The sequence below is a fragment of the Rhinolophus sinicus genome, chromosome 14 (assembly GCF_057876585.1).
Source record: "Rhinolophus sinicus isolate RSI-liver-muscle chromosome 14, RSI-T2T, whole genome shotgun sequence".
Taxonomy (NCBI): domain Eukaryota; kingdom Metazoa; phylum Chordata; class Mammalia; order Chiroptera; family Rhinolophidae; genus Rhinolophus; species Rhinolophus sinicus.
This window is the reverse complement of record NC_142514.1, coordinates 1,315,328-1,341,767: the sequence shown is the minus strand read 5'-3', so window position 1 is coordinate 1,341,767 and position 26,440 is coordinate 1,315,328. Positions and strand designations below refer to the sequence as shown.

The window sequence follows — 26,440 nt, the reverse complement described above, 5'->3', positions numbered from 1 at the left end:
CACGTCCCCCGCCCCTCGCTCGGCCCCCTCCCCTCCCGCACGGTGCGCTGCAGTTCCCAGCCGGCCCAGCAGCAGGAGCCCGCACTCCGCTGCTAGGGCCCCGCGGCACCTCCATGGCCACCCTGGGGCAAGGACCTACGGGGATCTTAGCCTCTTCCCCTGGCCTCGTGGCTTCCTAGACAGGCTCTCTTATTGCAAGAGGGTGGGAGGGAGCCGGGCTGGGGTCCCGGAGAGATGGCGGCGAGGCTAGGGCTGCCCTGCAGGAACACCCCCAATCACAGTCCGCGGCCCAACCCCTTCACCCCTCAGGCCACGTGGAGGATCCGGGACTGTCCTCCTCTCAGGTCCAGGGACTCACGTACATACACCTGGGCACCAGGCAGCCCGGGTCAAATCCCAGCTGGGCCATGCTACCCTCTGGGGGGAGGGGGGCGTCTCCATCAGGTGTCCAGCTGCCGGCAGGTGCTGTGTTGCTCTTCCCGCGGGTGGAGGGTCAAGACTCAGGAGAATCAACAGAAGCACTCCCTTCCGCTGCACTCTCAAGAATAGGGCAGCACAGCCTTTGTTCCTGGAATGTTCCCTCACTGGCCAAAGCCGTCTGCCCCACGGTGGGGCTCCATGGGTCTCTGGGCAAGGCTGTTTCTATGAACCTGAAGTGGGTGCAGCCTGTGGATGTGGTGGGCACCACCCCCTGCTGTTCTTGGCCTGACCAGGTGCCAGCTGCTGTGCTCTCTGGCCCCTCCTGGGCTCTCTTGGGCTCCTGCCACTGCAGATGGGCACTGCCAGCTCCATGGACATGTGGCAAGGAAAGGCTCACTTGCTGCACAGAGAGCGCCAGGAAGCCCAGGCCCCAGGAAACCTCTATTCAGGGCTCCCTGGGCTGAAAACTCCCAGCTTAGAGGCTTCCTGGGGACAGGGCTGACCCCACCCAACCCCGCTGTGGGTACAAGGGGCCCCATCTTCTCCTGGGTTGTGCAGAGCACAGAGCCCACCCCAACAGGAGGGACCCTCCCTGCCCATCTTGCCTCCCCCTCCTCACCATTCCCTAAATACAAGTGGGGTCTCTGCCAGGGATCCAGTCAGGACTGCTGTGCCCAGACTCCCAAAAATGACCCCACAGCTGTTCTCAGCCTCAGGTCCGGGTTGAGCTCATGGACAGGTTTGCATGCAGTGTTACGATTTATTTCTAAGTATTTTCTCATTTCCACTATGAATTTTTGATTCATGAGCGATTTGGAAATCTTTGTTATTGTAATTTCCAGATGCGTGGTGATGTTTTTAGTTACCTTTTTCTAAATTGGTTTCTAACTTAATTGCATTATCAGAAACCATGGTTTATGTGATGTGATTGATCCTTTGATATTTGCTGAGGCTTGCTTATTTAAGGGCTAACGCATGGTCAGTTTTATAAGCAATCCAAGTGTGCTTGTGGAATACAGCCAATCACTAACTGTTAGATGAAAACGAAGATACAGAGATGGAGATGGAGACGGACAGAGAGAGAAAGAGAGAGACAGATCCATTAGATTAATCAAATCTTCTATACGCTTGCTTTACTCATTTTCTTGATCTTTCTATTATTGAAGGATGTGTGTTAAAACCTTGCACCTGAGAACTACCATTTTTCCCTGTAGTTATAGTTACGTCAAGTATCAATTCACCGATTCTAAGGCTACATTATTATGTGAATTGAAATTTAGAACTAGTATGTCTACCACTACATATAATTGTTCTGACCCTTTCTATCTTAGCAATGCTTTTTGCCGTAAATTCTGTTTGGTTTTCAATGCTCCTTTGTCTGATATGAACCTAATACATAAGTATTCATTAGCATTTGTGTTGTCTATTTTTCCAATCCTTTTTGTTGAAATTTTGTGTCGTTAGCTTCCGCTGTGTCTCTTGCAACAGGGAGATAGCTGGTCTTTACCTGCCTTTTATCTGGAAGATTTAGTCTGCGTTCTCTGTGGTGTCTGAAATGTACGTTTTCCCTATTGTGTTCTTTTGTGCTTCTTTTGCCTCTTTTCTTGCCTTTTTTTTTGGATTGATCTATTATTTTTCACTCCCATTTTCTCCCAACTAGCTTGGAAGTTTGACATTTCTGTCCTTTTCATGGTTATCTTCGTTTTTTTGTTTTGTTTTGTTTTAATATTTAAAAATAAAATAAAATAAAAGTTACAGAGCAATCCTTTTCAGAAAATCAAGTGTTTTTATAAAAATTACAGTGGGAAATACAATCCCATGCCTGCACTCCTGCCATGTTCATTGTCTAGTGCAGAGGCCCGCAAATCCGGCCCACTGCCTGTTTTTGTAAATAAAGTTTTATTGGCACACAGCTGTACCGTTCATTTATGTATTGTCTATGGATGTCTTCATGCTACAAGAGCTAAGTGAACAGGTGAGACAGTTTGTGGACCACAGCCTAACATATTTAACTATCTGGCCCTTTACGGAAAAATATTGCCAGTTCCTGGACTGGAGTGTCTTCTCGCGTTCTAAGCCTGCTCTTGGGCCTTCTTTCTTTAGTATCAGTGTCAGGTCATGGGCACACACTATAAGGTTGTGGTTATCACCCAGGCTCCTCAGTCTGACAGCTGGGCAGGCCAGCTCTCTCACATCCCATCTGTGTGATCTTGGAAGGTTTCCTTTGCACCTCTGTGCCTCAGTTTCCTCATCTGTATAATGGAACATAATATAGTACAATATTAGAGGCTCACCTTGGTGTTGAATGATTTAATACATCAATAACACTTAGGAAAAAAAGTCTATTGTGCTATTCATGATCAGATTTAATGACAAAATATCAGATGTTGTCGTTGACCCATTATCAATGTTGTTATTGACGTCCCAAATAGAAGGCAGATTTAACTCCTTCAGCAGCCCAGAACCCCACCCTCTTGACACAGGTACATCGTTTCTCTCTTCCCAGGACTCCACATACATGTCTGTTGGATGGCTTATATTATCCCACAGTATTTGGGTGCTCTGTTCAGTTTTTGTTCACTCTTTTATTCTTTGTGATACAGTTTAAAGAGTTTGACTCTAATTAGCCTTCAAGTTAACTGTCTCTTCCCTCAGCTGTATCCAGTATGCTGGTCAGCCAGCCAAAGAAATTCTTCACTTCTAACAATGTGCTTTTAATTTCTGGTATTTCTGTATGACTCCTTTTTATTGTTTTCAGCTCTTTGCTGAAATTTCTTATCTGTTCATGAATGTTATCCACCTTTTCCATTGGAACCTTTAACATATTAATCAGTTAAAATCCTTCTCTGATAGAGCCAATATCTGGGGTGTCTCTGAGTCTAGTTCTATTGATTGCTTTATCTTGTGGCAGTGGGTTGCTTTTTCTTGCTTTTGCATGTGTGTGTCTCATACATTTTTACTGAATGTTGGACATGATGAGACGAAGAGTAGAGATTGAGGTAAATAGTATTTACACCCAGAAATAGACACACCTGTTCTTCTATTAGTCAGTTCATGTGCAGGATTGAATTAATCTTGTCAGGAGTTAGCTGATTTGGGGGGTTGATTTCACTCTTGTTACCCTCAGTCCTGGGCTCATGCTGGGGTGGGGGGAATCTCTGGTACCCTGGCCCAATCTCAGACTTTGGCATGCCTGTTGTGCCCGGGCCCTGGAGTGGAGCTATCTCAGCATCCCTGATCCCCATGGTCATCAAACTTTGCCTTCTCCCCAATTTCCCTGCCCCTCTCCTAGTGGCAGCAGACCTCAACTTTATGTCAGCCTAAGATCTGGGAACCACAAGAGTCTCCTGTCCCTCTCCCATAGGCAGGAACTCTTTACTGCTGACCCTCCTATGGAGCAGTGGATTCCTCCTGGTCCCCAGGGGTGACATTGTTCACTATCCTTAGCCAGTGGCCTCAAGCTCTTGCTTCCGACATGAGGAGGTCCAGGCAAGCAGGAGGAGCCTCGTGCCTGTGCCTGAATAGAAGCAGATGACCTGCTGAGTGCCTGCGCCACCAAGGTCCTCTCTATGATCACCTGAGACCTAGCTACAGTCTTTCTCATTGGCACCTGCTAAAGACCCATGGAAAGCACTTGTGAATCAGAAATCTTCTTACGTTGGGAGCCCCAGTTGTCCAAACTGGCAAGCTAACTTACGCTTGATTTTTAGGAATTTGTTACAATTTTATCTGGTTTCTTCTTACTCACTTGTATGGTGCCCATGTCTTATTTCTGCGTCCTCTCAAAGGTGACATAGCTCATGTGTCCTGTCTCTCCTGGGAGGGGCTTGTCTCTCTGCGATTGTTTTCTTGGTTACCTTCTGACCTCAGGTCCTAGATGGGCTCCCGGAAAGTTGTGATTTTTGTAGATTATCTGGAATTTTCTTGTTAGGATGGGAATGGAAGTCTACTATGGCTTGTGATGGCCTAAGCAGAAAGCAGCACTACTGTACCTTAAATTTCTATATGCATATTTAACTTGATAAAATATTCAGCTAATCAGTATCTCCATATTTCTTCCAAACAACACAAGCATTTAGGACAGTTTCTCTTCTCAGCCTCCGTCCCAATCGCGTTATTGTGGGTATGTATTTGGTTTTTAATTCTTTTATCGACTACACATAGGCAACGTTATTCAATACAGTCAGTGCTGATTTAGATTTTCCCAATCCTAGTCAATCCTTTTGCTCATCATCCCTCTTACATCTCAGGCAGTCCTTATGAAATAACTTTTCTTCTTTCTGAAGTACACATAGTCAAAGTGCGGTCCATGGAGCAGAGGTGCCGGCGTCACCTGGGAGCTTGTTACAGATTCAGAAACTCAGGGCCCAGCCCAGGCTACTGGATGAGAATCTACATTTGATCCCCAGGTAATTCACCGGCACTGAAGTTTGGGAAGCACTGCTTTAGGACAGTGTTTGCCAAACTTGCTTGATAATCAGAATAACAAGGCAATTGTTAAAAATCCAGACCTTGGGCCCTGTCTCAGTCTGCTCGGGCTGACATAAGAAAACACCATAGGCTGGGTGACTTAAGCAAGAGAAATTCCTTCCACAGTTCTGGAAGGAAGACATCCAGGATCAAGATATTGGCCAATTCAGTTCCTGGTGAGGTCTCTCTTCTGGGCTTGCAGACGGCCGCCTTCTCGCTGTGTCTTCATATGGTGGAGAGAGAGGTCTGGTGTCTCTTCTTCTTTCTTCTAAGTGCACCAACCCTATCAGATGAGGGCCCCACCCTTGTGATCTCATTTAACCTTTATCCCAGGCTCTCTCTCCAAATACAGTCACATTTGGGGTTTGGGGCTCCAATATAGGAATTAGGGGGAGAACACAAGCATTCAGACCATAACAGGCTGTGCAGGGTAAGACCTCTGAATCTGTGCTATAACAAGCTCTCAGCAGTAAACTCTTAGTTTTTGTTTATTAATTATTTAGTACTCAACCTTCAGTGACACTTTAACTGGTTAAACAATTCTGGGCTTAGTTGTTTTCTCTCAATAGCTTCAAGATTTTGTGTCACTGTCTTCTCACTTTCATTGCTGCTGTTCAGAAATCTGGTGCAATATAACTGTAGTTCTTTCTTCAGGTTTAGTGTCCTTCCCTCTGATCTGGTTTCTCTTTGTCTTTGGTATTCCGTGAGGTGTCTAGCTATGACGTTCCTTTTATTTGTTCCACTTTGGGTCTGTTGCGATTCCTGCATCTAATCATTATAACATTGATTCATTTTGGAAAACGGTCGCCACTATCTTTTTGAGTATTGTGTCTTCCACATTATTTCTGTGCTTCCCTTAAAAAATCCTCCTTACATGTATGATCAAATTTTCTCTCCTCTCCATGTCTCTTTGGAAAAAGTTCCCATCTCTTTGACTTTGTCCTGCATTCTGGGTAAATTCTTTAGAACTACATTTCAATTCACTGAATCTCTCTTCAGCTGTTATATCTGCTACTTACCCTGTCCATTTTGGATTTTTAAAAAATTTAATCTCAGCAACTATATTTTTGTTTGTTTCTAGAATTTTCAGTTGATTTTCAAATTGATTCTTTTAAAAGCGTTTCTTGCCCTCGTTTTCAGTTCTTTTACTTCTTTCAGTATTTCTAACATACTTGGATTATTTCCTGCACCGGCTAGCTATTGTTGCTTAACAAACCACCCCAACACTCAGGGGCTTAAAACAACAACTGTTTACCATGAGACATACCCTAGGTTGGCTGGGGTCAGCTGATCTAGGTCAGCCTCAGCTGGGGCAGCTCTGTTCCATGTGCATTTTGTCATCCTGCGAGGACCAGCAAGCAGGCTTGGGCATATCCCTCCCCTGGCAGAAGCTCGAGAGGACAAGGTAAAGCACACAGGCCTCTTAGGACCTAGGTGCAGAACGGGAATATGTCCTTCTCACCTCGTCCTACTGGCCAAGCAAACCTCAGGGGAAAACAAACAGCAGAGAGAGGGGTACGTGTCCTGTGTCCCTTTGGGAATAACTGTGAAGTCACGTGGCAAAGGCCTGGATGCGGAGAGGAGTCGAGATTTGGGCCCCTGATTCCATCTTCCATACATCTGGATCAGATAATCCCAAGCTATGAAATCTTTGGGGTTCTAGTCTGTTTGTTGTTTCTCACTCAGGGAAGCTTGCTTTTCATAGGTATAAATTCATGTTCTAATTGGCTTTACCTTGGGAATCCTGTGTTACCAAGGCTGAGAAGTTTTCCTCTGGAGAATATGTGTGTTTGTTTCCCTCGGGGACCTGGGATGTTACCAGCCTGGAATACTTGAAATGAACTTCTCAGCTGCAGGTTTCCTGGACCACACAGTCTGTACACCCACACCTCACACCTGCATGACAGCCAGCCTGTGGTTACACGTTTCCTGGGGATGATGGTTACTTTCCACCCATCACACTTCTTCGTAACCCTCTTTCTTATTTTTTGAGAGAGAGAAACAGGAAGAGGAGAGAGACAGAGACAGGAAACATAAAGTGTTTAAATCAAGGCCAACCTTTAGAAGAGAACAAAACTTTCAGAGGAAATGGCAAAATTATTTTTTAAGGTAGAGTCTATTTGAAAATAATTTGCATATTATATGCAAATATGCAAGAACACAGAGCAGATTATATGTCGACTGGGTAGTCAGGAAAGCAAGTCCCTTCTGGAATAATGAAGGAGACCAATATCCTTGTGTGGGGTCTGTTGGTCGTGCTTCCTGTTGATCCTATGTTAGCAGTAGAGGAAGACTTCGTTTCTGTTCAGCTTTTGTGTCCGAAGGGCTTTGCTGTTCTGCTTTCTCTTACGCTTGGGAGAACGAAGGTTTGGAATGAGAATGTGAGCACTGGGAATCCAAACTCTGCCAGTCCTGGGGACTTGGGTGCATCGCCCCACCTCCCTGTCAGTTTTCTTGTGAGCAAAATGGAAATGGTGAATTGTGCACACTTCTTGTGACAATTGAATGAGGCAACGTAAGTTAAAGGGCAAGGTGGAAGACGACTCTCTCTCTCGCCTGTGTCACTTTGGGAAATGTGGCCGCAAGAGCCCAGTGTATCTTCAGGGAGCTCAAGAGGCTGCACCTGATAAACTGAGCCCAGGAATTCCCCCGATGGGGAGGCTGTGGCAGCCTGTGCTGGGAAGGCGTGGAGATAATCAGAAAGGGATGCAAGTATGGAGGCGGTGTGAACCTCTTCAGCGTGGGTAATGTGTTCTTGATGTGTCTGACTAGACTGGAAACGAGACCGGAAACAGTGCTTCTGATCTCCGTAACACTGTATTCACCCAACTTACCCTTGTTTTCGCTTTCCGGCGCTCGTTGTTTCTTCCCACCAATCTGGGCTTCCAACTGGTTTCATGTTCTTTCTGTATGAAGATAGGTCTTCAGCGTTCGTTGTAGTGCACGTGTGATGCAGACACATTCTCTCAGCTTGCATCTGACATGTCTTTAGTTTACTTTCAACTTTTAGATATATTTTTGCTATCAAGACCACAATGAGATGCCACTTCACCCCTGTTAGAATGGCAGTCATCAAAAAGACAAGAGATAACAAAGCATTGGCGAGGATGTGGGAAAAAAGGAGCGCTCGTGCACTGACGGTGGGAGTGTAAATGGGTGCAGCTGTGATGCACAACAGTGTGGAGGCGCCTCAAAAATTGACGAATAGAACTACCTTATGACCCGGCAATTCCACTCCTGGGTCTTTATCCAAAAACTATGAAAACACATATTCACAATGATATATGTACCCTTATATTCGTAGCGGCCTTATTTACAATATCCGAGACATGGAAACAACCTACGTGTTCATTGATACATGAATGGATAAAGAAGATGTGAGACACACACACACACACACACACACACACACACGAATATTACTCAGCTATAAAAAAGATGAAACACTGCCATTTGCAGCAAGGATAGATCTTGAGAATATTATGCGAAGTGAAGTAAGTCAGGTGGAAAAGGACAGAATTGTATGATTTCACTCATATATGGGATGCAAAACAGAAAGTAACAAGTGGACTGACAAAACAAATGAAAATAAACTCATAGATACAGGCAACAAAGGGTTGCTCACTAGAGGGGAAGGGGTCGGAGGGAGGGCGAAGTGCGTAAAGGGGGTCAAACATATGGTGACGGAAGGAAACTAGACTGGGTGGATGTTTACTTTCCAACTGTGTCTTTTCTGTGGTGACATGTCTTTCCATATCTTTTTTAATTGGAATGTTTCTTTTCTCATTGTTGAGTTTTAAGAGTTCTTTGTACATTTTGGATACAAGAATTTTATCAGATATATGTTTGTAGATATTTTGTCCCATCTTTTCATTCTCTTCACAAGTCTTTCACAGAGCAGAAGTTTTTAATTTTAATCAAGTCTAACTTACCAATTTTTTTTCCTTGCATGGATTGTGCTATTTGTGTTGTATTTTCAAAGTCAGCACCAATGGCAAGACCATGTAGATTTTCTCCTGTGTTTTCTTCAAGAAGTTTTATAGCTTTGCATACTGTATTTATATCTGTGGCTCATTCTAAGTTAATTTTTGTATAAGGTGTAGGGTCTGTGTCTGAGACTTTCAGTTTGTTTTGTATATGGATGTGTAGTTGTCCTATTCGGAATTCTTACTGAATGACTATCCTTTCTCCATTGAGTTGCTTGCTCCTTTGTCATCAGTTGGCAATATTTGCGTGGCTCTGTTTCTGGGCTCTTCATTCTGTTCCCCTGATCTACCTGTCTCTCCTTTTGCCCATAGTCTACTGTCTTGACTACATGTAGACTTACAATAGGTACTGAAATCAGTCATGTGTGTCTTCCAACTTCATTTTTCTTCATCATTGTGTTGTCTATTCTAGGCCTTTTGTCTTTCCATAGAAATTTTAGAATCATTTGGTCAGTATCTACAAAATGACTTGCTGGGACTTTGATTGGTATTATTATGAATCTATAGATCAAGTTAGGAAGAACTGACACCTCATAAACTTGTCTTCCAATCCGTGAACACAGAATAGTCCTCCATGTATTTAGGTACTTGATTTTTTTCATTAGTGTTTTGTAATTTTCCACATATCGGTCCTATACATATGTTGTTAGAGTTACACCTAACTGTTTCAGTTTTGGGTGCTATTATAAATGGTATTGTTTTTATAATTTCAAATTCCAATGATTCATTGTTGATACATAAGAAAGTGATTGACTTTGTATATTAACCTTGTGTCCAGCCACCTGCTGTAGTATCTTATTAGTTCTAGGAGTTTTTTGTTTGTTTGTTTGATTCTTTGGAGTTTTCCACATAGATGTCCATGTCATCTGCAAATAGAGAGAGTTTAATTACTTTTTTTCCTATCTGTATACCTTTTATTTCCTTTTCTTGTCTTATTGAACTAGCAGGACCTCTGGTATGATGTTGACTAGTCCCTGTCTTCGGGAAATGATCCAGTCTCTCACCATTAACTATAATGTTAGCTCTGGGGGTTTGTAGATGTTTTCCTCAGTTCCGGTTTTTTCGTCGTTTTTCTTTATGCTTCACTTTGGATAGTTTCTATGGACCTAAATATGTCGACATTTAATTCTTTCTTTTGCTGTATTCAGAGTTCCGTTAAACTTATAAAGTAAATTCTTCACTTCTTATATTGCATTTACATTCAGTTCTTTTTTTAGTTTCCATTTATCTGGTAAATGTATCGCATATCGACATATGTTGCCATCTTCTGAACAAGACCCCTTCACTTAATTATCACAGCGATTTTAGGCCCCTTGTCTGCTAACTCTGACATCTGGTCACCTCTGAGTCAATTCTTTGGGTTGTTTTGGTTTTTTTGTTTTGTTTTGTTTCTTGATTGGGGGTCTCATTTGCCTGATTCTTCATATGATAGGGTTGCTCCCAGCTTTCTTGTCCTGGCCCCGCCTTCAGTCATCCCCACCATGCCCTCAGGGGAGGCCCCGTGAAAAAGGACTGGCACGCTGTGACCCCCACGCCAGCCCTTGTGCAGGTGCAAAAGGCTTGTGACAAGTTCCTCCAGCTTCAGTCTCCCCCTCCCCCTGCCCTGGCCAAGGTGAAAGCTGCCACAGGTCCCTTCTGTCCTGTGAGGGCTCATCTCTTTGTGGAATACCATCCATTTAGGTTTCTTCGTGTCCTCAGCCCCCTGCTGGCTTTCTAAAAGCTCTGCAGTGCAGTGTCTCCAGCTGCGTGTTGGGGCCACGGCTGCCATCTCGTCCTCATCAGCAGCCGAAATCCTCCTCATCCCTGTCGTTTTTGTCCTCATCCACTCTGTCAGTGAGCGCGTGGCCCCTGAGGTCACATCTCATCTCTTGTCCCAAAGCTCTGGGCTACTGAGATTGGCAGGCAGTGTGGGGACTCGGCAGCCACTCACCACTTCTCTTCTGTTTCTGATCGGTGGACTGTCCTCCGCTCCGGAGCTCAGATTTGCCTCCATGCATGTATCATGCAGCACTTTTCTCTCCTTTCCGCTGCACTGAGGGCTCCTGGAGGGCAGGCCCCGTGCCAGGCTCCTGGCTGAGTTTCCAGGGCCCAGCACCTGGCTGGCTGACCATCAGCAGGTGTAGGTGTAATGGATAAACATGCGACAAACAGAAGAGCAGCAGAAACACCTCCCACCCACCCCAGACCACACGTTTCCTAACATTCCTGCAAATGGCTGTGACCCCACATTTCCTGGCTGCCCACGCCCTCTGAAGACTCTGTGGCCAGGGCTGAACCAGGACTCACCCCTGCCCCCAGCCCTGACCCAGACAAGCCCTGTCCTCGGCCCTCCTTCCCGCCAGGTGCCCACGCCTCTCGGTGGGAAATTCAGCCACAGCCAGGCTGGAAGGTGGCCAGGCCTGGCGTGCACTGTCCCATGACCTGATTCTCCCCTTCCCTCCGCCTTGTTCCTCGTCCCCCTCACCCTCCTCCAGCTAGAGGTGACAGCCCACCACAAAAGGTCCTGCCACTGATCGGCAGTGTCCCCCCCCCCACCTGCCCCGTGTAGAGCAGGGATGAAGGAACGATGGCTGTGCACCTTCAGCGGACAGTGGAGCTGGGGGTGGCCAAGGGGTCTGACAGTGACCCCCCCACAGGACATCCTTTCCCCTAAACGAGCCTGTTCCTGCCATGGTAGGACCTCAGGAGCTGCCTGCCCTGCATGAGGTGGGACAGAGCATCCGCAGAACTTCTCTGGGGGCAAGAGGTCCTGTCTCAGGAGGCCCCTAGACCCTGGCAGATGCAGGGCCCACGGTGGGGAGGGTCCAGGAGTGGGCTGGCAAGCTAGGAGAGGTCGGAGATGAGTGCTGCTGGGGTCCCCGTGTGTTGGTTCCCTGGTGACCAGCCCTCCCTGCAGAGGGGAGGGCCGCAGTGCCGTGCAGGGAGCCCCAGGGCACAGGGGAATGCCAGTGCTGTCCCACGTTGCCCCAGCTGGAGGCCAGTGCTGAGAGCTGTCTCTCCCCAGGGAAGCAGCTGTCACTCCTTACTAGCCGGCTTTGCTTCTCGCAAGAAGAGGAGATGGCTGTAGAAAGACAACCCCGAGGTAGCCTGCCCCCACATCCAGCACGCCCAAGCAGGGGCGGGAACAGGGCCTCCAGCGGGCTGGGCTGGGCCCTCAGCGGAAGGGCAGGGAACCCATGGCCAGGCCAGGTTTGCGGCAGGCCCAGGGTGTTCGGCAGCGGGCGGGGCCCTGCCTGGGACACCCAGAGTCCCATGGGAACAGAGGACAGTGGCAGGGATGCAGCCGTCGCACAAGTCACACTGTCCCCCAGGCTCAGGCACTGCTGCTGAGCCTGGCAGGTGCTCATTTGCACAAGGGGGTGTGCTGAGCCAGGCAGTACAGGCAGGCTGCCTGGAGGAGCTGGCCCCCGATGAGGTGAGAGCTGGCTGGACAGACAGCAGGAGGGCACCGTGGCCAGCTTCCACCCTGGGGGCCTGGGGCAGCTGTGGGGTCAGTGGAGGCAGAGGGTGTAAAGGAGCATCCACGTCACTGCAGGAGTCAAGACAGAATGAGGTTCACCCACATCAAGGCCTCAGGCCTGGGCCACCGTGTGACAGCCCTCCAGACTGGCCCTCAGGGTCCCATGGGGAGGCCCATGGGGGCTGGAGATGGTGTGGAGACCAGGCCCCAACTGTTCCACCCAGGGCCCCACCCCTGCCCTGCCCCCCCCACCTCACCTGTGCCATCTGCCTCTCTATGTGCTCAGTCTGCTCCTTGCCTACAGCCATCAAGGAGCCGGTGGAGAAGGGTGAAATCTGCACCACCCCAGGTTGTGTGATAGCAGGTAAGCCCCGCCCCTCCACACCTCCCACAGCCCTGCCTGAGGCCAAGGGGCATTGCGGCCGGTGGGCAGGCCTTGGCCCTGCAGGCTGGCGGGACTGCAGTGGGTGGAGAAAGCAGGTTCTGCTCCCATTTGTCACATACACAAACCTGGACCCCCCAGACCCTCCCACCTGCTCAGGTCCCTGTCCTCACCCAACCCCAGGGTCTCCTCTGCATTCACAGAAAGAAAAGCCACACAAATGAACATCCTTAATCAAGTTTCCTCCCAGGAATTCGTCTTAAAATTGGGGGCCCTATGCTGCTACTTGCAGATTTAAAAAAAAAAAAAAAAAAGTGGAACTAGTGTGAGGAAATACTAGTGACAAAACTCAGACATACGGTCTTTCTGCCCACATTGGGGTTGTGGGTAGTTGTGGTGGTACTTCCTTTGAGATCCCAACCAAGTGGATTAGAAGGCACGGGGGCCCTGGGGGGCCTGGCGGACCTGGGGGGGCAGCCCACCAACTCCCCTGAGAGCATTCAGCCAGGAACTGGCTCCCACTGGCCCTGCATGCTCAAGGTTCTGCGGCAAAGCCATGCCCTGTGACAGAAAGCAACCCCCATGTGGTGGGTGAGAGCCACCCCCACCACCACCACCACCCCAAGGACAGAGTCTGGGCAGAAGGCCCTAACCAGGAGCTGACAGAGCAGGGCCACCAGACGAGCACCTCCTGTGAGCCTGCAGCCTCGGCCCATCCCCTTGGCACGCTTGTCAGACTGCTGGCTTCCTGGATTTGCAGAGGGAGACATGGAGGATCAGAGAGGTCATGGGGATCCAGGTCATGTGGCTGATATATGGTGGCCCTAGAAGTTGAATCCCCTGCTTCTGACCCCACTGAGGCTCAGAGAGAGTGATTAACACTCCCAAGGGCACACAGCTACAATTGAATGTTGGACAGCCCTTCAGGCATCCACAGCTGGGTCCCCCTTCTTCCTTGCCAACTTGGGGGTGTGCAGCCGCCAGGATCCTCCAGAACATGGACCTGTCCCAGGAACCCTGTGACGACTTCTACCAGTACGCGTGCGGAGGCTGGCTATGGCGCCACGTGATCCCTGAGACCAACTCCCGGTACAGCGTCTTCGACATCCTGCGGGACAAGCTGGAGGTCATCCTCAAAGGTGAGCCGGCTGCCACCTGGGGGTGCACCTGGTGAGGCTATGTGTCTGCCCCACAAGAGGGCAGACTTGGGGCCCATGGGGACAGTCTGCTGAGCCCTCTGTCCAGTGGGCACAGGGGAGAGAGGATCCTGGCTGGAACAGAGGGACCATCTCTCACTGAGTGTGGAGATCTTCGACTTGGCCCCCCATCAGCCACCCAGGCCTCTGTCCAGCTTTCTCCTCGGCCCACAGGGTTGCTGGAGAATTCCACCAGCAAGGACCGGCCGGCCGTGCAGAAGGCGAAGATGCTGTACCGCTCCTGCATGAATGAGGGTGAGTGTGGGGGGCTGGGGAGGCAGGAGGCATGAACGAGAGTAGGCGTGGGGGTGTACGCATGAACCACAGTGAGTGTATGTGGGGGGGGTATGCATTAATGAAAGTGAGCGTGGGGGGCCTGGGAGCTGGCCCCTGCAGCAGAGCATGGAGGAATGGGTGCCCCTCAGGACTCAGGCCAGAGAGCTGTGTGCTGTGCCCCCCACCCGGCCACTGGTCCAGGCCCCCCAAAGCACACAGACTTACAGCCAGCTGCCCATGCCCCCAGCACAGAGCACACTGTTCAGGTAAGAGGAAGACAGTGAGAGGCCTGCTGGGGGCCCCAAGAAAAGTGTCTGTGTGTATATGTATGTGTGTGTGCATGTGTATATGTGTGTCTATGTATGAGTGCATATGTGTATAAATGTGTGTGTTAAAGAAAAAATGATTCCTGACCCTTGTTAAAATTGGTGAGGCAGAGTTTCCTCAGGGCCATCTCAGTAGGTGTGGGAACCACTGGGATGGGGTTTTGCCTTGGGGGACAGACATGGGCTCAACCCCAAGTACAGCCCGGATAAGCGGGGACCTTATAGCCAAGGGGCAGGTGGAGTCAGTGGATGGAAAATTACCCAGAGGAAACCTCAGGGCTGAGGAGGGATTCTGGCTAATCCACCCCAACAGAAGTCTTACTGAAGGCGAACCAGGTGGTCAGAAGTCACCTGGGGGGGGGGAGGGATGAGGACCCTGACCAGATATGGAGGGTGGGAGTTCTGGTTAAACTGACTCAGCAGGGTTCTTGTTAAAACTGGGTTTTATAAGGAAGTGCACAGGCCTGAGTAAAGTCTGGTCAAAAAAGAGTGTGTGTGTGTGTGTGTGTGTATGTGTGTGTGTGCGCGCTGTGGGGAGGGTGTTGCAGGATTTCTCGGTGCTTTAGTTTCTATTAAGAGGACTTACACACTTGGGAAACCTGGCCTGTCTGCTCCTCTGTCCCTGCACGGGGGCTTGCAAACCCAGTCTGTGGGTCAGCTGCTCTGGGGAACTGGTCCCCCTCCTTAGCGCCAAGGTTCAGGCCGGCTGTTTTCCCAGGGGTCTCCTGGAGGATGAGATTTGTTTGTCATGTACTGACAGCAGGGCTCGTTGGGACTCCAGCTATAAGGGGACGCCTCCATGAGCCCCACGGCTTGCACACACCCAGGCTTGTCTCCTCTCCTCCCAATGGACACAGAACTTCAGTTATCCAGACTGGCCAGCACCCAGGGGACTTCCTGTGCTCCCACTTGTATGGCATTTCTGGCCTGAGAGACTGACTATACGAAAGGACAATGGCAAAACCGGATATTAAAAGACAACTCTGATCCAAGACCTCCACCAGGAAGCCCACCCATCCTCTCTGGGATCCAGCCCAGGCAGCCAAACATAGCCCTCTAACAATGCGCCCAAGATGGCAGCTTCCTGAGTGCTGTCCCCACTTTCAATCCAGGACCAGCCAGAGGAGCCAAGGGTGCCCACAACCCATCACGTGGGACACCCGCTTCTAGCCAATGCTTCCAGTTCCCCAGGCCACACCCCAGGCCACGCCCCAGACCACAGGCCACACCCTCAGCATCCCAGGCCACACCCCCAGTTCCCCAGACCACAGGCCACACCCCAGCCCCACAGGCCACGCCCCAGATCACAGACCACACCCCCCAGCTCCCCAAGCCACACACTCAGCCCCCCGACTGCATCTCCATCAGGGCTCTCCTAGAGCCCCTTTCTCCCCCAGTGAGGTTCTTCCCCTCTGCTGCCCGCCCTGATGTCCCTGCTTTTCTCATTTGGGCATCTCACTTTGTTTCCCCACTGTGTTCGCACATTCACTTAGTCTTCCGGTCAAGTTCTCCCACGCTTCTTGCCAGCTCATCAGGGCCCTGGAGGCGTGATGTTTTACACTCTGCCCCATGCTGGCACTCCTACCCAGACTGACCCCTCACCCCCTTCTAGGCCACCCACTGTATTCCCTGGGCGGCTCTGAGCGTCTCCACTCCTGGCCCCCAGGCCCCTCTCAGGCTGGCTCACCCCCCAACCCACTCACCTGCTATTAGCCCCAGGCCTGTCCTCCTTTCCTGCCCTCTTTGTCCTGGGGGTGCCGTGCTTTTATCAGTGCCCAAGCCGCCTTTGACGTCTGGGTCCCATCTCTGCTCTTTCCAGGCCCTTCCGTGTCCTATAGTCTGACGGGAGGGTCGGGCTTTGGCTTGGCGTGCGGACTTCCTGCACGTCTGTGTGTGTCGGGGGGGTGACCACCCACTGTTCCTCCCCCGAGGTGTGATAGAGAAACGAGACTCTCAGCCGCTGCTGCGTATCTTAGAGGAGGTGGGAGGCTGGCCAGTGGCCATGGATGCGTGGAATGACACTGTAGGTAAGGCCAGGGCCTGGGCAGCCTTGCACAGACAGGGGGCCCCGAGCCCGGGGACCCAGGGCTCCCAGCTCTGGGTGTGGGCTCTGCACTCTGGCTCCGCTCCAAGTCAGGGGCCAGGCACCCACAGCGGGCAGCCCCCGGCACACATGCTGCTCTCAGGACACTGTTGTTCCCTGTGGACTGTGGGGAAGTGCACCCCCATGTGCTCCTCTGCCCTCCGAGGTCTGGGCTTAGGAGGCTGGGATCCACTGTCGGACAAGGGGCTGGGCTGGGACCCAGGGGCCCAGCCGGTCCCCAGCGCTGGCACTGTCTCCCCAGGCCCCACCTGGGCGCTGGAGGAGCAGCTCGCTGTGATGAACACGCAGTTCAACAGGCATGTCCTCATCGACCTCTTCATCTGGAACGACGACCAGAACTCCAGCCGGCACATCATCTACGTACGAGCTGCACCATGGGGAGGGTGCCGGGTCCCCCTGTCGGGCTGGGCTCCCCCAGCACAGTGGGGAGATGGCCAGGGCCATGGCCAGAGGGGCAGGCGAGACCTGGGTATGCTCCCAGGCCCCTGCGCTGGTCCATGGCTGTGGTGTGGGGGACCAGCTGCCAAGGCCCCGTGTCCTGATCAGAGGTCCATGTGCTGAGCTGGTTCTCAGGACCAGCCGTCCAGGCCTTTGGTGCCCAGGCAGGAAGCCTGACCTCAAAGAGCCACCACTGCCACAGCTGGAAAGCCAAAGGGAACCCTGTGGCGAATGTGCTCCTTGACCCTGCAGATGCCCACACCCCCTCAGCCCGTCCCCGGTGGCCCTCTGCCCGTCACTCACCAACCAGGGCTTGGGCACCAGGGTACCTGTATGCACCCCAGCATCACCCCCTTCTAGATCCTAGGGGGAGGGGAGAGGGCTGCTGCCCGCCTCAGCCAGGCTGTGGGGACCCCTGGTGCCTGGCCCAGGTTCACAGCCTCTGTGTCTCCAGATAGACCAGCCCACCTTGGGCATGCCGTCCCGAGAGTACTATTTCAACAAGGGCAGCAACCAGAAGGTGAGTCTGGGCAGAGCCCCTGCCCCCAGCCCCTGTCCTGCCTGCCCCCTCTGTTCTGGGCCCCTCTTCCCATCCCTTCAGGGTCCACTGGGGCCCAATCCCCATGTGTACTGCTTGGCCCTGGCCCCCACAGCTCGTCTTTGTGAGCACCTGGATGAGGGGAGCCTGGCGCTGACGGCTGAGGACGAGCTTTGTAACCTTCATAGGGATTGTCCCCAAACCCTCGGGGATCAGCTCAGCTCAGCCCAGCGGCTCAGAGGAACACACCCTGCCAGGCCCATCTCACCATCAGGACTGCGGTCCACGCTGCCAGTTTTCTGTGTGGGGCCCATAGAAACGTGGATGCACGTGCCCGGCCCCTGGACCTGCTCCCTTAGCCTTTCTGCCTCCAGGGAGGAGAGAAACCAAGCAGTGGCAAAGCAGGCAGGACCAGGGCCAGCCGGGGGTGGAGGGGAGTTGGGAAGGAAGAGCAGGAGGTGTGAAATGACTCACAGGCTCACGGGGAGCAACAGGTGGGCCTCCTGGCAGAGGTAGCCAGGAGCGAGGCTGTGGAGGATGGGTAAGCCAGGAGGAAAGACGAGCATGGCCAAAAGAAGGCGCCATGGGCGGGGAACCAGACCAAGGGAGCGCACTCAGCAGCCAGGCCTGGGCCCTCTGGAAGGGCTCCCGCCCAGCAGCCATGGGTCAGGCCAGGCAGCGGTCATGCCTCTGTGGCTCCTGCCGCAACAAGGAGCCCCCACCATGGAGCACGACGGCGGCGGGCCCAGGCAGGGCATATGTCACGTCCTCAGGACCCAGTCCTGATCCCTGGGCTGAGGCCAGCCTGGCTAGAGCAGCCCACCCTGATGTAACCCTGGCACCTGATGGCCCTGGGGCCCTGGACCTTGGCCAGCACCGTGTGTGGCCACGCAGTCCAGCAGAATAAGACTCCTGGTCATGCAGAAGCTCAGGGGCACGGGGTCATGCCCTGGAAGGGCTGAAGCGGGATGCTCACGCCTGCGCTGTGTGGGCGTGGCCTCCACATGGGCCTCCAGCACGGGTCTGGGAACCAGGCACAGTCCACCCAGGGGCAGGCTTATCAGGGAGTGTGAGTGACAGCTGAGGGCCTGGCCTGGGAGGGCGTGGCCGTCTGACATGCCCCTGCCAGAGCCCCCACCGGGACAGCCAACGCCTGCTCGCCCAGGTTGGCCGCTGAGCGTCCTGGAAGCCTGCTCTGTTGTACGCCCACCCCACCCCCACAGACAGCTTGACGAGGGCCAAGGATGCTCAGGCCGCCCAGCTCCATCCTGTGTCCTTTGGCCCAGGTGCGGGACGCCTACCTGCAGTTCATGGTGTCGGTGGCCACGATGCTGCGGGCGGACATGAACCTCTCTGAGAACAGCTACCTGGTGTGGGAGGACATGGCACAGGTGCTGAACCTGGAGACGCAGCTGGCGAATGTGAGGCCTGGTCCGCGGACAGAGGGCGGGACCGGGGCCCTGGCCACCCACCCCTTGTGACCACACCCCGCCCTGGTACAGGCCACGGTCCCCCAGGAGGAGAGGCACGATGTCACCGCCCTGTACCACAGGATGGAGGTGGCCGAGCTCCAGAATAAGTTTCACCTGAAGGTAAGGCCGGGCATCCCTGTGGTACCAGGCGTTGGCGGAAGGAGGCCACCTATGGGGCAGACCCTGGCCTCCGCCCACCCCATACTTTCTGCCTTTCTCATTTAAGCCTCAGAAATAGCAAGGGTGCCATGTAATTGGTCACCCAAACAGGGACACTTCCCACCAGACAGCAGATGTCAACTGGGTTGTCTGGGAATGGGGGGCGGCCACTCCATCAGTGAGGTGACTGCTGTGATGACCCGTTTTCTGAATAGGAAACAGGCTGGGAGGGGTTGCTGATGTGACCTTGTCTTGGAAACCCCCACCCAGGGCTCAGGTCCTGCTCAGAACCGCAGCACGGCTGTGCCCACCATTCTGCCAGTCCCTGACTGAGGACCACCCCCCACGCCCAGGCCCTCGGGCCCTCCCCTCCCTGTGTCCAGACCTTACACACAGGGGCTGAGTCCTGATGGGCCGGCCTCGTGGAGCAGCCTCCTCCTGCAAAAGGAGGGGCAGAAAGACTGCTCTTGCCTCCACCAACTGTGGCCACACAGAGGGTGGAGGGCATGGGTGGAGATGGGGCCAAAGTCAGAGGGAGGAGGGCACAGGTGGGGACAGACTCAAGGTGAGATGGAAGAAGGCAGGTTTAAAATAATCCAACGTATTGACTTAGCAAAGACAGATCCATCTTTTCTTCATGGCTAGTGTCCTTTGTGTTCTGGGTGAGGAATCGTTGCCTCCCTCAAGGTCACTAGGTCTTCGATCAGCCTCGAGTTTATTTTTTTAAGGAACAATGTACCTACGAATGTCCAGATGAGGGTGTCTGGGTGACACAGCACCATTTCTTGAAAAGACTTCCGCTCAACGCTGCTTGGCAGGTCAACTCTGTTTTAAAAAATCACATGTCTGTGTGTCGTGTGGTGTGTCTCCACATGTCTGTGTGTGTGTGTGTGTGTGTGTGTGTGTGTGTGTGTGTGTGTGTGTGTGTGCACCTGTGTGTGAATGCTCTCCCTCATTGCAGCTTTAGGATAAGTCTCACTAGCCAGAGTAAGTCTACCAAGTGGTCCTTCTGGGTCGTCTTGATTCCTCATCTTTTGCATTTTCTCACAGAACTCAGAGTCAGCTTGCCAATGCCACACAGAAACCTGCCGCGATGTCCATAGGCATGGCTTGGAATCTAGTATCAGTGTGGGGAAAATCAGCGTCTTTAGTGTTGAGCTTTCCAATCCATGAAACATATACATGCACATATTTACATTTTCTTTCATTTCTCTTTTTATAGTTTTATAGTTTTCTATTTCAAGGCCTTATACATCTTTCATTAGATTTAGTCCTACTTTTTTTAAAAATGTATTATTGTAAATGGTGTTTTATAATTTACCTTCCTCTTTGTTGCTAGTATACAGAAATACTGACCTTGGACACAGCAGTTTAATTCAATGCATGTATTAGTTCTAACACTTTGTAGATCCTTTCAGATTTTATGAATACAAAATCACGTCCTTTGTGCAAAGGAAAAGTTTTATTTCTTCCCTTTCAAGACTTACTGACCTCATTTCGTTTACTTCTCTTACTGAACTGGCTAGAAAGTTCAGCTTAGTGCTGACATCTTGTTTCCTTCCTGATCTCAAAAGAAAAGCTCGTGTGTATGTTTGCTGCTGCTGCTATGCAGACGCCCTGTGTCAGATTATGAAATTTATCTTCTATTTCTAATCCGATAAGAGGTGTTACCATGAATAGCTGACAACTAGTATTAAAGGACTTTCTGCAGCTTTTGAAATTATCATATGATTTTCTTCCTTTATTCAGAATATATTGATTTGATTTTCCAAATGTTGCACCAAATTGATTCCTTGAATAAATCTAATTTGGCTGTGATGTGTCATCCATCCATAGGTATGGATGAATTCTAGTTGCTGATATTTTGCTTACATTTTTGTTATTTATGATCATGAGACTGGCCTATTATTTTCCTCTCTTGTAATATCCTTACCTTGGTATATAAGTTATTCTTGGCCCCATAACGCAAGTTGAGAAGAGTTTTTATTCTTCTCTGGAAAGTTTGAGTAAGATTGGCAGTATGTCTTCCTTGAACATCAGATACCATGTTTCCCCGAAAATAAGACCTAATCAGAAAACAAGCCCTAGCATGACTTTTCAGGATGACATACCCTGAACATAAGCCCTAATGTGTCTTTTGGAGCAAACCTTAATATAAGACCTGGTCTTATTTTCGGGAAAACATGGTAGTACCCACTGGAAAGCCAGATGCGTCTAGAAATTTCTACATGGGAATATTTCAAATTAAAGATCCAGTTTATTGCACATAAGACTATATTTTCTATTTCTTCTTTAGTCATTTTTGGTAAGTTGTGTTTTTCTAGGAATCTTTCCAGTACATTTTTCAAATATATTGGCCTAATCTTATCATTTCATGGTCTGTTGGCTCTGTAGTGATGTCACCCACATTTTCCCTCATTCTAGTTATTTGTGCCTGATTTCTTGAATAGTCTTTTGTGGGGCTGGGTTTCTTGGATGCCCAGGCACTGCCTCTCTCTCTGTCTCTCTGTCTCTCTCTCTCTCTCACACACACACACACACACACACACACACACACACACACACACACACACTCCCTCTTTTCCCAGGGATTTAACTGGACCCTCTTCATACAATCCGTGCTATCTTCTGTCGCAATCGAGCTGCTGCCAGATGAGGAAGTGGTGGTCTATGGCATCCCCTACCTCCAGAATCTTGAAGAGATCATCGATATCTACTCAGCCAGGTGAGGCCCAGGGAGGGTCGCAGGAAGCCTCAGCGTCTCTGCCCCTGCTGTCCCCTCCCCAATAGCTCCTCCTCTCAGGAGAGGGCCCCACAGAGCACTGACTCTAAGGCATGAGGGACGTGGAGAGATAAGTACTACTGGCCAGTGGAGCCTTCCCTTGGAGATGTGAGCCCCTCCTGAGGCACTGCAAGCATTCCGGGGTACACAGGCTGTGCCTGGGGGCTGTCGTGGAGGTTTTCTCTGGCACCTGCCCTCCCTGCTTGGAGCAGCACCTGCTGGCCAGGGCCGGGCGCTGCATCCCCTCCCTGAGCCAGCGCTCTGCCGTCTGCTCCCGCCTGCAGGACCGTGCAGAACTACCTGGTCTGGCGTCTGGTGCTGGATCGTCTCAGCAGCCTGAGCCAGCGGTTCAAGGACGCACGCGCCAATTATCGCAAGGTGCGTGAGACCCCGCAGAGGCGGCCATCACTCCCTCATGCACACGGTTCATGACACTGAGCACGGCTGTGGGCAGGCAGGCACTGTGGCCACGGGGTCAGAGCCATGGACGAGGCCGGTGGACAACAGGAAGGGAACAAACCAGAGAGTCACTCTTTTAGAACCAACCAGTATGCCGTGAGGGCGGGGGTGAGGGCAGGGGTGAGGGCAGGGGTGAGGGCAGGGGTGAGGGCAGGAGCGACCTCTGCATGGAGGTAATGCCAGAGACCTTAAGGAAAAGGTGATGCAGGCATGAAGAGACTGGGGCAGATTCCCCGGCAGCAGAAACAGCCAGCACAGAGGTTTGGCAGCAGGGCGCCCCGGGCCAGCTCGGGGAAGAAGGCAGGTCAGGGAAGGAGGCAGGGGCTGCCACCAGGGCCATGCAGAGCGCCGACCCCCATGCATGGAAGCCGCCGGGTATTAAGAGTGGGAACCACAGTCTGAAGTGCTGCTTGTGTGGTCAGGCAGCCTGCTGGGGTCACAGGGTAGAGGCAGGGGACCCGCCGGGAGGCCCTGTGGTCATGGTGTCTGTTCTGGAACAATGAGCTGTGGGCTGTGGCATTGGAGTGGAGGCAGAGTGGAGGCTGGTGCAATCATCCAGTGGGATGATGGGCTGGACCAGGGTGTGGGCGGTGCATGGCTTCAGGAGAGGCTTGAGATGCTGCTGACAGATGGGTGAGGCATGTATACCCAATACGGGGGACAAGGGACGCAAGCGTCAGGGGGACTGCGAGGGTCTCTGCAGGCAAATAGGCTGGGTGGATGCCCTCCACTGCGATGGGGCACTGGGCAGAGCAGGTTGGGGCACATCCAGGCTCCTGCACATTGGGCTGGAGACATGCACTAGCCAAACATTGGGGAGGGAGCTGATTCCCAGAGCTCTGCGGAAAGGAAAAGAGTCACGCTGACTTCTTGGGGGGCAGGAAACCCCACAGCCCAGGAAGGTGTAGCCCGTCGCCGGGCGGAGCTCTGGGCTGGCCGATTTGGGGCCAGGAATCTGATGGAAACGTATTTCCATCTTGTGCCCTTGTACTCCTGGGGACAGATGGGCAGGTGTTTTCATTGTCACTTGGGTAATGAGAGAAAACTGGGGCCCAGACAGCCAGTGGCCGAGCTGGACGTGGTCCCTAGGGCCACTCTGGAATTAGTGCCAAGTGTGCTTTGGGGAGGGGCTGGAGTCTTGGAGGGCAGAGTCCGGCCAGATAGCCAGGCCAGGGTGGTGAGGACAGAGAATGGACGAGGAGGAGCTTGACACTGGTTGGGGCCCCTACCACCCTCTGGGGTGATGGCCCAACGCCCTGCCTGGGTCAGGGCCCCACCTCAAAACTGCACACTCCGTCCTCGCCATGCCCACACCCGGCATTCAAAGGCACATCTCTGAGTTCATCCTGTGTCCCCTACCAGCCCCGGGGCCGCCTGAGGCCGAGGCTGGGGAAGTAGATGTCGGTAGGTGTGATGGAATGAATGAATGAATGAATGAATGCCCGCCAGGCGCTGTACGGCATCACCGTGGAGGAGGTACGCTGGCGGGAGTGTGTCAGCTATGTCAATAGCAACATGGAGAGCGCCGTGGGATCCCTGTACGTCAAGGAGGCCTTCCCCGGAGAAAGCAAGAACGTGGTGGGTGCTCGCTCGGTACTCGGACATGGCCAGGCAACCCGCAGGGGACGGCCAGACGGGTCGGGCACAGGCCCAATCACTACCACCAGGCACTGTGACTCCAGGCTCCTGGAGGGGGCCCTGCTCGCCCCCCAGCAGCACATGTGCACTCAGTGGCACAGGGGTTGGAGTGGGGAGCTCACATTTGCCCTGTGCCCCATCACACAGGGGAGGCCAGGGGAAGCCCTGCCCATCCGGGGCCTCTGGCTCCCAGCCAGGCATCAGCCCCCTACCCTGACTCTGCAGACTGCCTGGGAAAGGGTACAAGTGTGAGTCCTGGGGTGGGAGGCCCCCTAAGACAGAGAGCAGCAGCAGGGACCCTGTCCCGGGGGGGTCATTCATCCCAACCCCACCCGGAGCAGCCCGCAGCTGGGAGCTGTGTTTTGGACCAGACCCCTGCAGAGACCCCAATGCTGGTCATCCAGGTACAAGGGCCATGTGCTCCCCCAGGTCAGAGAGCTCATTGACAAGGTGCGGGCAGTGTTTGTGGAGACCCTGGACGAGCTGAGCTGGATGGACACGGCATCCAAGAAGAAGGCCCAGGAGAAGGTGGGCGGGCCCTTGAGTGCCGAGATCAGGGCCTCCCACCAGCAGAGGGCAGCCCCCGGGGTGATCACCACCACACCCCCTTAGAGTGAGGACAGTGAGGCTGGAGGTGGCTGGCTCCGGAGGGAAGTGTGGGCGGAGACAGGACTGGAAGCTAAGCCTGGGAGACCCTCCAGCACCCCAGAAATGGGGTGGGGGGCGGCTATGGCCTCAGGGAGCAGGGCACCCAGCATTGAGGTCAGGACCTACCAGGAGCCCCTCTAGGCCAGTGTGACAAACAGAAGCCAAGTGACTCTGCCTGGCCGTCACCCCCACCAGATGCCAGGCTGCCTGTCAGTGCAAAGGTGGCCTGGAGCCGAGTCACTCCACATTCTACACCCATTAAATGCCCCCGCAGCCTGCAAGGGGGTCTGAGTCCCCTAGTCCCTTACCCACATGGTGGAGGGCAGAGCCAGGATGCCCACAGTGGGGCAACAGGGCCTGGCGCCCTCTCCTCCCCAGGCCATGAGCATCCGGGAGCAGATTGGGTACCCCGACTATATCTTGGAGGAGAGGAACAAGCACCTGGATGAGGAATATTCCAATGTGAGCCCCTCCCCCAGCCAAGGGGCACTCAAGAGCCCCGTGTGTCACCTCTCCCAAACCGATCTGCCCCTGAACCAGCCCCTGTGGACCAAGGGCTCTTGGTTACCTGGGGTGGGGAGGGGTGCTCTGTCAGTAACTTGGCCACGTCACCATGTGCTGGGGAGACTCTAGCATTACCCTCTGTTATGGATGGGGAAACTGAGTCCAGGGGAATGAAGGAACCTGCTCAGAGTCACGTAAATGTGCAGAGCCACGTTTGACGCCCAGCCCAGTCTCTCTGCACCCAGAGCTGTTAGTCACAGTCAGCCTGCCCAGCGAGGCCAGTCCCCATCTGCCCTTGAGCTCCCCCTCTCCGGGCCCCTTGAAGATGCACCCACACGTCTGGCAGTGACTTCCCCTCTCCTGTAGCTGAACTTCTCGGAGGACCTGTACTTTGAGAATGGCCTGCAGAACCTCAAGGCTGGTGCCCAGCGGAGCCTCAAGAAACTGCGGGAAAAGGTGGACCAGAACCTGTAAGTGGGGCACATGGGGGCAGCTGGGGAGGGCAGCTGGGTCTGACTCAGAGCCCACCCCCGCCACACCACTTGCAAGGGGTGCTCAGGCAGAAGGCAGGTCTCTGGACTGGCCCAGACCCTGCCGTGGCTGTCGGCAGCACTGGTCCCGTGGTGTGGCCACAGTAGCATGGGTCCTCAGGGTGGGCTTTGGTCAGCCAGGTAGGGAGCCCAGGGGTGGGTCCCAAAGGTGCAGGCTGCAAATGACCGACTCATTTATCCCAGCTGGATCATTGGGGCCGCCGTGGTCAACGCATTCTACTCCCCAAACCGGAACCAGATTGGTATGTCCACCCCCTCCCCGTCCACCCCCACCCCTCCAGTGCCAAAGGTAAGCCTGCACTGAGCAGCCCCCACCCTTCCTCCTGAGGTCACCCGCAGCCTGTTCTTGGAAGGGGTGAAGGTACCACCTCTCACACCTGTAGGAACTTCACGCCCTCACCCCACCCTCAGGGAAGTCCCCCTCCTGTGTCTGTGATCAGGGCGGGGGGGGGGGCAGCAAAGACTATTCCCCCCAGAAGGCAGCACAGAAAGGGGGAGAGAACCGGGACCTGCCCCCCCCCGAGCCCTGCCCCCAGGCTCGGAGCTTTCTCAGCTGTGACATGGGGGTGTGTCCTGACCTCTACCTCCCGGGCTGTGGGATGAAGTGGCAGGATCCCTAGAGGTCCCGGCA

General features: G+C 52.9%; 1 protein-coding gene across 4 annotated transcripts in view; it reads left to right on the top strand.

The window, feature by feature from the left end:
• The window catches only part of MMEL1 (membrane metalloendopeptidase like 1), a 31,693-nt gene that overhangs the window by 1,462 nt on the left and 3,791 nt on the right, over nucleotides 1-26,440 (top strand). For 2 of the 4 annotated variants that reach the window (XM_088790059.1, XM_074334232.2), the window contains exons 2-16: nucleotides 12,641-12,700; nucleotides 13,696-13,857; nucleotides 14,089-14,169; nucleotides 16,448-16,543; nucleotides 16,862-16,980; nucleotides 17,513-17,578; nucleotides 18,883-19,017; nucleotides 19,099-19,188; nucleotides 21,816-21,952; nucleotides 22,294-22,387; nucleotides 23,918-24,046; nucleotides 24,536-24,634; nucleotides 25,133-25,216; nucleotides 25,625-25,728; nucleotides 25,993-26,051. In XM_088790059.1, coding sequence (XP_088646185.1) covers nucleotides 12,641-12,700; nucleotides 13,696-13,857; nucleotides 14,089-14,169; nucleotides 16,448-16,543; nucleotides 16,862-16,980; nucleotides 17,513-17,578; nucleotides 18,883-19,017; nucleotides 19,099-19,188; nucleotides 21,816-21,952; nucleotides 22,294-22,387; nucleotides 23,918-24,046; nucleotides 24,536-24,634; nucleotides 25,133-25,216; nucleotides 25,625-25,728; nucleotides 25,993-26,051 — 1,515 coding nt within the window. Of the gene's footprint in view, nucleotides 1-11,880; nucleotides 11,959-12,640; nucleotides 12,701-13,695; nucleotides 13,858-14,088; nucleotides 14,170-16,447; nucleotides 16,544-16,861; nucleotides 16,981-17,512; nucleotides 17,579-18,882; nucleotides 19,018-19,098; nucleotides 19,189-21,815; nucleotides 21,953-22,293; nucleotides 22,388-23,917; nucleotides 24,047-24,535; nucleotides 24,635-25,132; nucleotides 25,217-25,624; nucleotides 25,729-25,992; nucleotides 26,052-26,440 lie in introns of all 4 variants that reach the window. The other 2 variants (XM_074334235.2, XM_088790060.1) reach the window with 2 other exon arrangements.